Raw genomic sequence first — 13,185 nt, 5'->3', positions numbered from 1 at the left:
ATAGACAACCAAATTCAAACACGATTTATTTGAAAAGTACAGAAAATTACATTCCTGTGAATACTCTGTGTGGATGTGTTTGCTACCCAATAGGATTTGAATTCAACCTGTTAAAAAATAAACAGGAAAATATAAAATGGTTAAAAAATGAAGTGAATCAATAAAACATGATGTTGATCAAGGACTCGGTGTTTTGGTCGCCTGGTGGTCACAACTTGGCATTAATAAATATGACCTCAGACCAATACTTGTTCAAGCGTTACAAAGAAACCACAGCAGGTAACCACAACGGGGTCTTCCTACTTGTCCAGCACCTATTTGTTATGGACATTAAATCACCCTAGCGTGGTGATTGGTAAGACTGGTGACAATGCTTGTCATAAGAGGCAACTAACGGGATCGGGTGGTCAGGCTCGCTGACTTGGTTGATGCATGTCATCATATCCCAATTGTGTGGATCGATGCTGATGTCAATCACTGGATTGTCTGGTCCAGACTTGATTATTTACAGACTGCTGTCATACAGCTGGAATATTGCTGAGTGCGGCGTTAAACAACACACAAACAAGCGGTTGGTAAGGCAATGGGGAATTAAGGGGGCCCTCACCCAAAATTGGTGAACCACAATCACACAGCTAACTAGCATGTATGAATACAAGTGAGTGATCGCTCACAATCAAATTGGTGAACCAGTTTCACATCAGAAGTGTATAAAAGGTATCCCAGACAAGAAACGGCATTCCATTATGGCGAATGCACAAGTTGATATACAATTTATTCCAAATTCTAAAGGTGGACGCCACTTGATCTTTGCCGAGCACAAAGTCATGATTAAAACAAGACGTCAAACTTCCATTCATTGGAAATGTTCGCAACGAGGATGTCCTGCCACCATAAATTCCAAAGATGACCTTTTCACGAAATAAAATAATGTCCATAACCATTTGGCTTATTACAACACCCACCTTGCACCAACACATATCGTCATCGACCCGTGAAGATCCGGGGTAGAATAGGTCTTCAGCAACCCATGCTTGCCGTAAAAGGCGACTATGCTTGTCGTAAGAGACGAGTAAGGGGATTGGGTGGTCAGGCTCGCTAACTTGGTTGATGCATGTCAACGATCCCAATTGCGTGGATTGATGCTCATGATATTAATCACTGGATTGTCTGTTCCAGACTTGATTATTTACAGACCGCCGTCCTATAGCTTGAATATTGCTGAGTGCGGCGTTAAACAACAAACAAACAAACCAACCAACCATATCGTCATCGCTCGAGGACACATTTTATTGTTATATAAAAACAATAAGGCAACGATTCTGGTCTAAATTCGGGCGTTATTTCGTAGTTGTTTCTTTGAGTTTCACTGTGTACTGTGTACGGGGTTGATAATGTTATATTGTGTTTGGAAGGGCGATAAAGGACGTTACAGATGTATTAAAGAAGCAGATAATAAAACCTATGTTTGGGAAACAAAGGAATAAACAGGGTATTTGGTTTTATCTACGGACGTTACTCTATATCACAGCGAAAACAAGGAATAAACAGGGTATTTGGTTTCATCTACGGGCGTTACTCTATTTCACAGCGAACAAGGAATAAACAGGGTATTTGGTTTCATCTGCGGACGTTACTCTATTTCACAGCGAAAACAAGGAATAAACAGGGTATTTGGTTTCATCTGCGGACGTTACTCTATTTCACAGCGAACAAGGAATAAACAGGGTATTTGGTTTCATCTGCGGACGTTACTCTATTTCACAGCGAACAAGGAATAAACAGGGTATTTGGTTTCATCTGCGGACGTTACTCTATTTCACAGCGAACAAGGAATAAACAGGGTATTTGGTTTCATCGGACGTTACTTACTCTATCTCACAGAGGAAGAACATTCGGTCTGTGCAGGGAGCGTCGTTCCACTGGTAGTTATCTGAAGTCATGAGCGCCAAGCAGTCCTCAGTGACGGAGGTGCCACTGCCGACGTTGTTTGGCTCCCCGGGTTTCCAGTTGCTGTACTGTATATGGTCCATGGTGTTGGTCCACATCCACTCCTGGTTCACCAGGAGGTCGGACCCACCAAGCCAAATGTCCAGCGTCAGGTGGCCTGCACGTGTTACAACCAGAGAGTGAGTTGGGATTAACACGGCTTTGAACAGTATCTGAGTAATTTTACAGATTTGGATCCATGCAATTGGTTTGGTTTAACGTCTCTTTGAACAATACCTCAGTAATTGTACGGCGTTGGAAGCATACAGGGAGTTTGGCCTAACGCCTCTTTGAACAATACCTCAGTACTTTTACGGCGTTGGAAGCATACAGAGGGTTTGGTTTAACGCCTCTTTGAACAATACCTCAGTAATTGTACGGCGATGAAAGCATAGAGAGGGTTTGGTTTAACGCCTCTTTGAACAATACCTCAGTAATTGTACGGCGATGGAAGCATACAGAGGGTTTGGTTTAACGCCACTTTGAACAATACCTCAGTACTTTTACGGCGTTGGAAGCATACAGAGGGTTTGGTTTAACGCCTCTTTGAACAATATCTCAGTAATTGTACGGCGATGGAAGCATACAGAGGGTTTGGTTTAACGCCTCTTTGAACAATATCTCAGTAATTGTACGGCGATGGAAGCATACAGAGGGTTTGGTTTAACGCCTCTTTGAACAATATCTCAGTAATTGTACGGCGATGGAAGCATACAGAGGGTTTGGTTTAACGCCTCTTTGAACAATATCTCAGTAATTGTACGGCGATGGAACCATACAGAGGGTTTGGTTTAACGCCTCTTTGAACAGTACCATAGTAATTGTACGGCGATGGAAGCATACAGAGGGTTTGGTTTAACGCCTCTTTGAACAATATCTCAGTAATTGTACGGCGATGGAAGCATACAGAGGGTTTGGTTTAACGCCTCTTTGAACAGTACCACAGTAATTTTACGGCGATGGAACCATACTGAGGGTTTGGCCTAACGCCTCTTTGAACAGTACCACAGTAATTTTACGGCGTTGCAACCGTGCAGGGAGTTTGGTGTAACGCCTCTTTGAACAGTACCACAGTAATTTTACGGCGTTGCAACCGTGCAGGGAGTTTGGTGTAACGCCTCTTTGAACAGTATCTGAGTAATGTTACAGTATTTGAACAATACAGTTTGCTTTTACGCAATTTTAAAAAGTTACAGTTAGAGTTGATTTAAAAAAATAAGTTGAAAATAATATATTCACATGAAACGATTTGTTTGGTTTTAAGTATTCAACGCAGGCTAACCCAAGCGAAGGGCGGTCGGGTAGCCTTGTGCTTAAAGCTTTCGCTCGTCACGCCGAAGACCCGAGTTGGATTCCCGACATGGGTACAATGTGTGAAGCCCATTTCAGGTGTCCCCCGCAGTGATATTGCTGGAAACTTGCTAAAAGCGGCGTAAAACCATACTCAGTCACTCCAATTTGATAAAACACCCTACTTAAAGCCTCTAAAGGTTCGCGCAGGATGTATCGTATTACTATTGTGCAGTCCATTGATGTAGTTCTCCACAAAATCCTGTTCCTGTTGGTCCGTTATCATGGCAAGTTTCGCACCAAAGGTTTTGCAGAATACCTGTAGGAAAACACCACCATGTTCATTATCAGGCATAGATATACACAGACGAAGTTCCAATAACACCAAATATAACAAATGCCATATTTGGGAGAACACATTCTTTGTAAAGTAGAGACGGAAGCCTCGGTGTCTGAGTGGATTCGATCGCTGACTTTGTGTGCTGGCGATTAGGAGTCGCACTCTGGCAGTGTGGGTTCGAATCCCGTATGGGACTCAACCCCCCAAAACCAAAAAAGTACGAGATTCTGTAATTTACTAAGAAAGTGTTATGACATTTGTCACATTTAACCGCCTTCGAAATGGCATTGTGTATTCACACCAAATATTATGATGTGAGTGAGTGAGTATGATTTTACGCCGCTTTTAGCAATATTCCAGCAATATCACGGCGGGGGACACCAGAAATGGGCTTCACACATTGTACCCATGTCGGGAATCGAACCCGGGTCTTCGGCGTGACGAGCGAACGCTTTAACCACTAGGCTACCCGACCGCCCCATATTATGATGTTTAACCTATTACGGCGAAACTGGATAATGAACAAGATATTTATTTGGTTTTATAAAATTGTTACTTCATCCTTTGCGTTTCTAAAACGGAAATAATTATATCCATTTACATGGATAGGAGCAACATCACCGACATGTCATGGATCAAATATAACGTGCATTCATAGTACTGGTGTAAGAGTAGAGGCAGTGCAGGTTATAGATTTCACCTTGGATCGAAGACTCAATACACCTGCGTGTCCTTGAACAGTGTATGTAGCCATCATCAATCACGTACAGTGAAACCTTCACAGGCCGGACCCTGTTACACCGGACACCCGTCCACCAGACTATCCCATATTGAAACGCGTGCATATAACCACAGGTACAAGGCTCCAATGACTCGTAAATCCAGACTATTTCACTGACACTCTACCGTCTGGATTAACGGGGTCCCTCCGCGGTTATATATGTAGAAACCATATATAGGATTTTTGGAGTGTTTTGACACATTGCATGTCATTGAAATAGGATCTTTTGTCATACGGTACTCCACTGTAGTGAGTGAGTGAGTGAGGTTTTACGCCGCTTTTAGCAATATTCCAGCAATATCACGGCGGGGGACACCAGAAATGGGCTTCACACATTGTACCCATGTCGGGAATCGAACCCGGGTCTTCGGCGTGACGAGCTAACGCTTTAACCACTAGGCTACCCGACCGCCCCTACTCCACTGTAACCAGGGTGATATATTAACGGCATCTCCTTACCACAGATTCGGGCCACGTGGCAGCCAGGGGGAACATCTTGTAGCAGGACTCGCTGTGTGAGACGTACCCGGGGGGACAGCTCCCCTGACCTGGGGGGATACATGTGACTATAGGTACTACCTCCAATCGGAAGTCCATGAAAATATTCTGGATGCTCACGTGTAATCCGTGCTTAATTCTATTATCTGGTGAACAATGACAAAATCGTAAGTGCAATATCGTTTTTTTCCACAGCGACGTTTATTTTTTAGGATGTTTTCTTTCACGATCCATAAATTGGTAGCCTAAACGGATTAACCAATTATAGACCTGTATATTGAGACATTGTAGCACTAAGATAGCTTTGTGAACACAGTGCAACAGACTGGGACATGGTAGCACTAAGATCACTGTCAACATTGTACAACAGACTGAGCGGTTGTAGCACTAAGATCGCTTTGTGAACACTTTGCTGCCAACTGGGACACCGTGGCATTAAGATCACTTGGTGAACACTGCACTATACATTGCAACACTAGGGTCGCTTTGTGAACACAGTGCAACAGACTGAGACATGGTAGCACTAATATCGCTTTGTTGGAGTGACTGTTGTTTAATACTAGTAAGAAATATTCCAGCCATATATTGAGACTTGTAAATAATCGAGTCTACATCAGACAAACCAGTGATTGAAAGCATGAACAACATTCACTCCATCGGATCTAGCCAAGTCACCAAGTCTGACAACTGGCTCCTCTTCAGTCGGCACTTTTGACCAGTATGGGATCATGGGGACATATTCTTCCCTGGAATCTCCACTAAGTCCAGATTAACGCTACGATCGATTTGTTGAACGAGCTCTGATGCTATCTAGGCACATAACTTGAGCACTGATCCCAGAGAAAATGGGTATCAATCGATACATCAGATTAAGACCATATAGTAAAGAGTTGTTTCATTATAATAACAATATTGACCCACCTGCTACGAGGACAAAGGCTGACACGAAAGGCAAATACTTGAGTACCTTCTCCATGATCGTCTACTATCTCCCTGCTCCTGAGAACACGACATGTGGGCGATAGGCCGCCACCACAGTTTGTTGTAAATTGTTACACATAAAATTAAGCACCACGTGACATAATATTTTGTTCGTTTTGTTTCTTGTTTAACGCCGCACTCAATATTCAAGCTATACGACGGAGGTCTGTAAATAATCGAGTCCGGACCTTGCAATCCAGTGACTGACATCGTGAGCATCGATCCATAAAAGATATGTTGTGTACAAATGGTTTTACATATGTGTGGTTAAATCTTTTGTCTGTAAATCCTCTGATATTTGTCTCTTTGTTTAAACAAAGACTTATAGATAATTACTAGTATAAACAACAATGAACTCAGACCTCAATAATAGTAGAAAGTTGATGTTGTACAGAAGTCTAAAAGTAACTTTTGGTTATGAACTATATCTCAATATTTTACCACGGGGTCTACGGAAATATGATTATGATTAGAATATCGAGTCACAAGATAAAAATAGAAGTTGGACGATATCACAACATTATCAAAGCTCTTAGATACTGTGATTATTGTCAAGCTAGAAGTGTTAATGTACTTGAAGATGAGTATCATTTTCTATTAATATGTCCCAAATAAACTGACGTCCAAAAGAAACTTTACCAGAGTTTGAAATCACTCTTGCTCAAAAACAACAAAACATACATGCATGAAGTAAAGTGTATTGAGAAGATCAATATATCAACATAATCAACACTGAAAATGACAATCATACCGCGACCGAGAATGACGTCAGAGCCCCCCAAAGTTGGGTGTGGTACAAAACTCGAGCTTTCAGAATCATGGACAATAGGCAGAGTACATAAACAATAGCTCACGTTCAATAATAGGTCATTAATAGCGTGTGTGACCACCAAATGCCTCAATACACGCAAAAACTCTTCGATGCACACAAAAAGTCTGTCGTCTGATGAGGTCACGTGGGATTTGACGCCATTCATCTTGGAGGGCCAAGATCAGTTCTTGCCGGTTGGCTGGAGAGTGTGGTCGTTGTCGAACACGACGATCCATCAAGTCCCAGAGGTGTTCTATGGGGGACATGTCGGGTGAGCGTGCAGGCCACGGCAGGACGTTGACGTTGTTGGCTGCGAGGAAGTTAGTGACAATTCTGGCTATATGGGCTCTAGCGTTGTCATGCTGATAAATGACACCATGTGGCTGCTGTTGGAGAAATGGTAGGACAACTTGACGAAGTATTTTATCCATGTAACGCTGAGCTGTCAAGTTTCCGTCAACGATGACCAGCGGTGTCCTCTCCTGCCCAAAGATCCCTCCCCACACCAGGACACTCCCTCCACCATATGGTAAGACCTCCTGCATGCAACACTTCGGGCTTTCCTCCCACTTTAATTCAAAGCGGCGTTAAACCCAACTCGCTAACCCTGGATGTGAATACACATGCATTTCCATGTAGACATTTACTCGATGTCGACTAAATGAGGGACGAGGAGTGTTAGTGGCATGACAATGTCGGAATGTAGTTCTGAACCGCTAGTAGATAACTTGGTATGATAACTTATGTCATATGTAAAAAATCATCTTACTGAAAGTGTAAATACAAGCGACAAAACCCTTTCCATATTCACTAGAAATCTCTGCCAACAACATAGTCGATTGTACGATTCCGACTATTCAACACTATCAAATAGTGATGATACCAGGTGTTCGCGAAAAGATGAGCGTTTGGAAATATAGTGCACTCATGGAGGAACCTCATGGCAACTAGTACACTGTTGCGACGGCTTTTTCCAACACAGGACTTAGTCATGGTACCAGTGAAAGGTACCAGTGAGATGAACAATGGTATTGATACATTGTGACAACCATACCTTAGCATCTCATCCAGATATGTAGTCCCCATCGACCACGTACTCCGATTTACATATTTATCCATAATCTTAATTTTAAACCCCTGGCTACATATAGTCCCGTTTTGAGTCCTCTTGATACGAATATGTCCCCTCCTGATCTAACGGCAGCTGACTGATGGATAATAATTTTAAAAAGCAAATGCGAATTACACTATTGCGGGAATGTACAAACGAAACAAAACTTGTTCACTGCCACTAGTTCATAACAGAAATGTTTTCAAACATAAATCATTTGTCAACGCTCGGCTGTGTCCGTGCCCGTTCAGCTTGGTCCCAACTGCAAATGGCACACTACACTACCCATGAACCACTATGGCATGAACAGCAATGGCTATAAAGACACTCTTTCCTGGTGTTCTGGTTCTCACAGGTTTAATCAAAGGTAATTAAAACAATATTTTCTTCATTGAAATCAAAGTTTAGGTTTCTCTTCTTAAATCTTTACCTGTCAGGAATGAATACAACATGTAATATGTGTTTTAAATTACGTATTTAATTTTGTCTAATTATCAAATGCTTCGATATATACCATTGATGTGATGGTTTTATTCTGAAACTTTAAACATCATTACATGCCATTTAATTTTCTTCCCAGGTGTTCTGTGGTAAGTATTAATATAACATTTGTTCATAAGCCGGCTAGGCCGATATATTTTACCTGCTGACATTTCTTTAGTAAACCGTATTTTAAAAAGTGCAATCATAATAAACAGAATCATTTGGCTTCTGTTTATAAAACGCTTACACCACTAACACTAATTTTCTGCCCACTTTCACGACACCCACAACTCGAGCCACACGGTACCTAGTGTCAGTTCTATGTTCTAGTTCCCGTTTTGCAATGCTGTTCCATACAATCGTCAGATTAAGGGTATATTTTCCATCTCGGTATAAACAAATCAATCACATTCAGAACCATTTTCTGTGATTGCGTTACTGACATGTATCATAATCCTATTTCATATAAAGAATTACACAATGTGGGTCAGTGGTGTTGTCTGACATAGTCTACATGTCTGTGTTTTGCAGTAGCCATGCATTCTATTCATACAGTGGTATAGCAGTGTGTGGACCTGGCCCAGTCTCACAGAACGCTATATTGTTTGCAGTTATTAATTGGTTTTCTTAACCTCAGACAATAGGGAAATTGATGTATTCCTGAGTACGCCGGCATTCCATGCACGATTGAGGCTCTGGCCAGGCGCTGAAGTTTACTGTGTGAATGAATTATGAGGGGAAATGGGTTTTATATAGCGACGTTTGTGTGCGTGTGTGTGTCTGTCTGTCACTCTTTCTGTCTGTCTGTCTGTCTGTCTGTCTGTTTAACATGGCTATAGGAAAATGTATACTGCTTTATAGTCAATTTGACATAAGTCTTTCATTGTCGGGAAAATATAAGCTTAAGTTATTACTAACACATGTGTCTCTATTCATACCAACCCAAAAGACTTTGCTTGTTTTTAACATATGCATGGTGTAATTCTCCACTGGATGTTTCCACTTGGTTAATCACTAATAAACATTAGTGGTATCACCCTTGCGGGTTTTATAGAATATTCGAGGCCCCGAAAGTTTATTTGAACCGACGACGTTACCTAAATATATGTGTTATCAGATTTGCGGCTTTTATTGGTTTGGTTTGTTTTGTTGTTGAACGCCGCACTCAGCAATATACCAGCTATATGACGGCGGGCTGTAAATAATCGAGTCTGCACCAGATAATCCAGTGATTGACGTCATGAGCATCGATCTAGGTGTTGGGATGCGATGAAATGCATCAACCAACTCAGTTAGCCTGCCCACCCGATCCCGTTAGTCGCCTATTTTGCCATCCCGTTGCATGGGTTGCAGAAGACCAATTCTAAATCGGAGAAATCTCCACTCAAAGCCCATTTTCCCGAAGCAAGAGAGTAAACCGACTTTAAAAGTCCAGTTTACAGTAATCCAGTGATTGACGTCATGAGCATCGATCCACGCAATTGGGATACGATGACATGCATCAACCAAGTCAGCGAGTCTGACCACCCGATCCCGTTAGTCGCCTCTTACGACAAGCATAGTCGCCTTTTAGCGGCTTTCATTGAGCATTCGAAGTCCGGAATGTGTATCAACATTGTATAATACTACAGTTATTAGTCATCATCGAAGTGATGATAAATATTACGCGAACTTATATCTAATTAACGTGGTGTACATTTTGCCAAACCAAATGGCACATGTTTCAAATTGGTATTGAAAACAAAATGCTTTTCAATGAAGTATCCATGCACAGTGAATGCTCCAGGATTTTTCCGGGCTTCGAATCCGATTTAATCTCATTTTCAACCAATCAGATTTCAGCACACACTCCCATTCGTTTCACAATGCTCAAATGATGCAACTTAACTGAGACAGACGAAACTTTGTCACAGACGTGCTTATTAAAGAAATGTCTGTCAAAATAATGCTGAGTCTTATCAAATACCAAACAGACTCGGAATGGTTACATCTCCCGCCATCTTTTCCAAAGCGGTTTTATGAAGACGTGACTTCGTGTATGTGTTAGTCAAATGTTTCTATCAACGTGAAAGCTGTGTGACCGTGTTTTCCTTCCCCAGCCATAGCCACCCCTCCTTCTGGGTAGATGTAGGGGTGGACGTCGGCTACGCCGCCCTCATCACCGTCTGCCTCCTCATCATGGCCTGTGTCCTCGCCATCGCAGCCTGCTATATCTGTTCCGCACAACGAGCATCAGGCCGGGTCGTGCACTTCAACACTGCTAACCAAGGTAGTCTATCTCCATTACTCAAATAAAAGCGACAAAAACTGTTTCCATAATTATAAATAATCTCTACTTCTTGTGTGTTTGTTGTTGAACGCCTTATGACGGCGATCTGTAAATAATCGAGTGTGGACAACATAATCCAGTGATTGACGTCATGAGCATCGATCTACGGTGTTGGGATGCGATGACATGCATCAACCAACTCTGTTAGCCTGCCCACCCGACCCCGTTAGTCGCCCCTTTAGCCATCCCGTTAGACGCATGGGTTGCAGAAGACCAATTCTAACTCGGAGAAATCTCAACTCAAAGCCAAGGATTCCGAACATATAAAACATGTATTGTTGCGTAAATCAAAATGACTGATCGCAGTTGAACCACTTTTAGCATTCGGGTTCGCTCGGCTTATTCCGTTAATCACATGATACCACGGTGATAAAAGGTGACTATGCTTGTCGTAAGTTGCGACTGATGGGATCGGGTCATCTTTCCGATGCAAGGGAGTTAACTGACTGAAAAACTCAAGTGTCTAGTACGAGTTATGTCCCTTCTATGTTCTTGCTTTTGGCCAATCAGATTCCACCTCATATCCCTTGCATTTGCGTCAAACAAAATGGCGGCACCCAGTCAAGACGATCCGAACGATAATCAAAATCTATATTGTGATAAAACGGGTCTTACTTCGCGAAGTGCTTTAAATAAGGTGAGCACCTTGATTAAAAACGATTTGGAAAATATCTGTTTACGCCGAGTTGTCTGTGCACATGCTCTGCAAATCCTGCAATCGACGGCAGTTTACGAACCGGGTGTCGATTTCGTTTGATTGGACTATGCATAGACTCGTTGGTCCAGCCAAAACATAACTCTATAATTCGGCAAGGGTGGAAACTGGTTTATAGTCAATTCACTCTCTTGCCGCGGGAAGATGGGATTGGGTGGTCTGACTTCGATGACTTGGTAGATACATGTCATCGTATCACAAATGCGTGGATCGATGTTCATGATGTCAATCACTGGTCCAGACTCGACTATTCACAGACCGCCGGCATATGGCTGCAATATTGCTGAGTGCGACGTAAAATAACAAACAAACAAACAATCCACGGTGGACAAAAGGATCCTGTCGTATCATACATGGTGGTTAGGGTCACATCTGCTGTCAAATTTTCTTGTTATGTGATGGTCACATGAACTAGAGAAACTAGCAAATAGAGATCCAATATGATGAGGATTCAGGTGTAGATTACCCCCTTAAATGTTATTTTTTAAGATAAAAGCGAACGCCACTCTCAATTGTATTATGTATTATTTAAGAGTGAAAAGCGATTGTCAAACATGATTTATCTCGGATATTATTTTGGTTCAAACCTCGTATCAACTGGTCATGTTGTCTTCATTATAGTACTGGTTCAGACTCTCTCCCGACCTCCATGGACACTGACTGCGACCTCTGACCCGGAACTCTCCATCCATGGATTTGCCTTCGCTGGTGAAGGCATCACGATTGTCGACAGCAACACCCTAGAACGTAAACGTTCACGACGCCCTATAACAGTTGGCGCCAAGTGGTCACGTGGGGTGTCACATGGTAAGCACATGTACGAGGTCATCTGGCCGGAAGTCCACAGAGGAGTCACAGCATCAGTTGGTGTGGGTACTGCCACGACGCCATTGTTCATTAAGGGGAAGGTCACTTTGGTTGGCATGACAGCAGCCTCGTGGGGATTTGACATCGCCAAAAAGACGATATTTCACAACTCAGCGCCGGGGAGGAGGTGTCCACCAAACGAAGAGGACATCATCCCTGAGAGGTTTTTCATGTATGTTGACATGGACCGTGGAGAGCTGGGCTTCGGGTCCAGCAACGAGTACTGGGGAGTGATGGCGGAAAACATCCATAACTTGAACCAACCCCTATATGTGATGGTGGGAGCCAACGTGTCCATGGCTCGACTGCAAGTTTTCTACAGAGGTTCTGGTAGGCCATTCCATTAGAAGTGTTGTCATAGCTAACCCCTATTGTTGCTTTCAGATCTAATGAAGATCGGGTCATTTTAGTGAGTGATTGAGTATGCAGGTGAAATAAAGTACGCGTCCTTCTTAGAGTGAGTGAGTTTGATTTAAAGCCGTCTTCAGCAATATTCCAGCAGTATCATGGCGGGAGACACCAGAAATAGGCTTCACACATTGTACAAATGTGGGAAATCGAACTCGGGTCTTCGGCGGGACGAGCGAACACTTTAACCACTAGGCACCCCACCGCCCCTAGGGTCATTTTAAGAATGTGAACGTGTTTGTGTCAATTCCATTAAAATCTGATCTTTTACTTTCATGACCCGTGAAGATCCGGTTAGAATAGATCTTCAGCAACCCATGCTTGTCATAAAAGGCGACTACGCTTGTCGTTAGAGGCGACTAACGGGATCGGGTGGTGAGGCTCGCCGACTTGGTTGATGCTTGTCATCGATCCCAATTGCGTGGATCGATGCTCATGATGTCAATCACTGGATTGTCTGGTCCAGACTCGATTATTTACAGACCGCCGTCATATAGCTGGAATATTGCTGAGTGCGGCGTTAAACAACAAACAAACAAACTCTCATATACCTCTCTGTGTTCAGATCTGAGAACACCTCTA

The 13,185-nt window shown here is 42.7% G+C and overlaps 2 protein-coding genes across 2 annotated transcripts; one reads left to right on the top strand and one right to left on the bottom strand.

Annotated features, from left to right (window-relative positions):
- Positions 1 to 9: 9 nt before the first annotated feature.
- Positions 10 to 5,940, bottom strand: LOC124134675 (perlucin-like protein). Its single transcript, XM_046499625.1, has 5 exons — positions 5,820 to 5,940; positions 4,860 to 4,948; positions 3,505 to 3,598; positions 1,873 to 2,107; positions 10 to 107 (listed from the first exon to the last, which is right to left on the bottom strand). The coding sequence occupies exons 1-5, from the start codon at positions 5,872 to 5,874 to the stop codon at positions 83 to 85; spliced, it is 498 nt and encodes a 165-aa protein (XP_046355581.1). The 5' UTR covers positions 5,875 to 5,940; the 3' UTR covers positions 10 to 82.
- Positions 5,941 to 7,681: 1,741 nt separating this feature from the next.
- Positions 7,682 to 12,542, top strand: LOC125372261 (SPRY domain-containing SOCS box protein 2-like). The gene is made up of 4 exons (XM_048381562.1): positions 7,682 to 7,697; positions 8,382 to 8,391; positions 10,384 to 10,553; positions 11,950 to 12,542. Exons 1-4 carry the CDS (start codon positions 7,682 to 7,684, stop codon positions 12,540 to 12,542), a joined length of 789 nt encoding a protein of 262 aa, XP_048237519.1.
- Positions 12,543 to 13,185: the final 643 nt, after the last annotated feature.

The sequence above is a fragment of the Haliotis rufescens genome, unplaced genomic scaffold (assembly GCF_023055435.1).
Source record: "Haliotis rufescens isolate VD_foot unplaced genomic scaffold, xgHalRufe1.0.p SCAF_4, whole genome shotgun sequence".
In the NCBI taxonomy this organism is placed as follows: Eukaryota; Metazoa; Mollusca; class Gastropoda; order Lepetellida; family Haliotidae; genus Haliotis; species Haliotis rufescens.
This window is presented reverse-complemented; position numbering and strand designations above follow the sequence as displayed.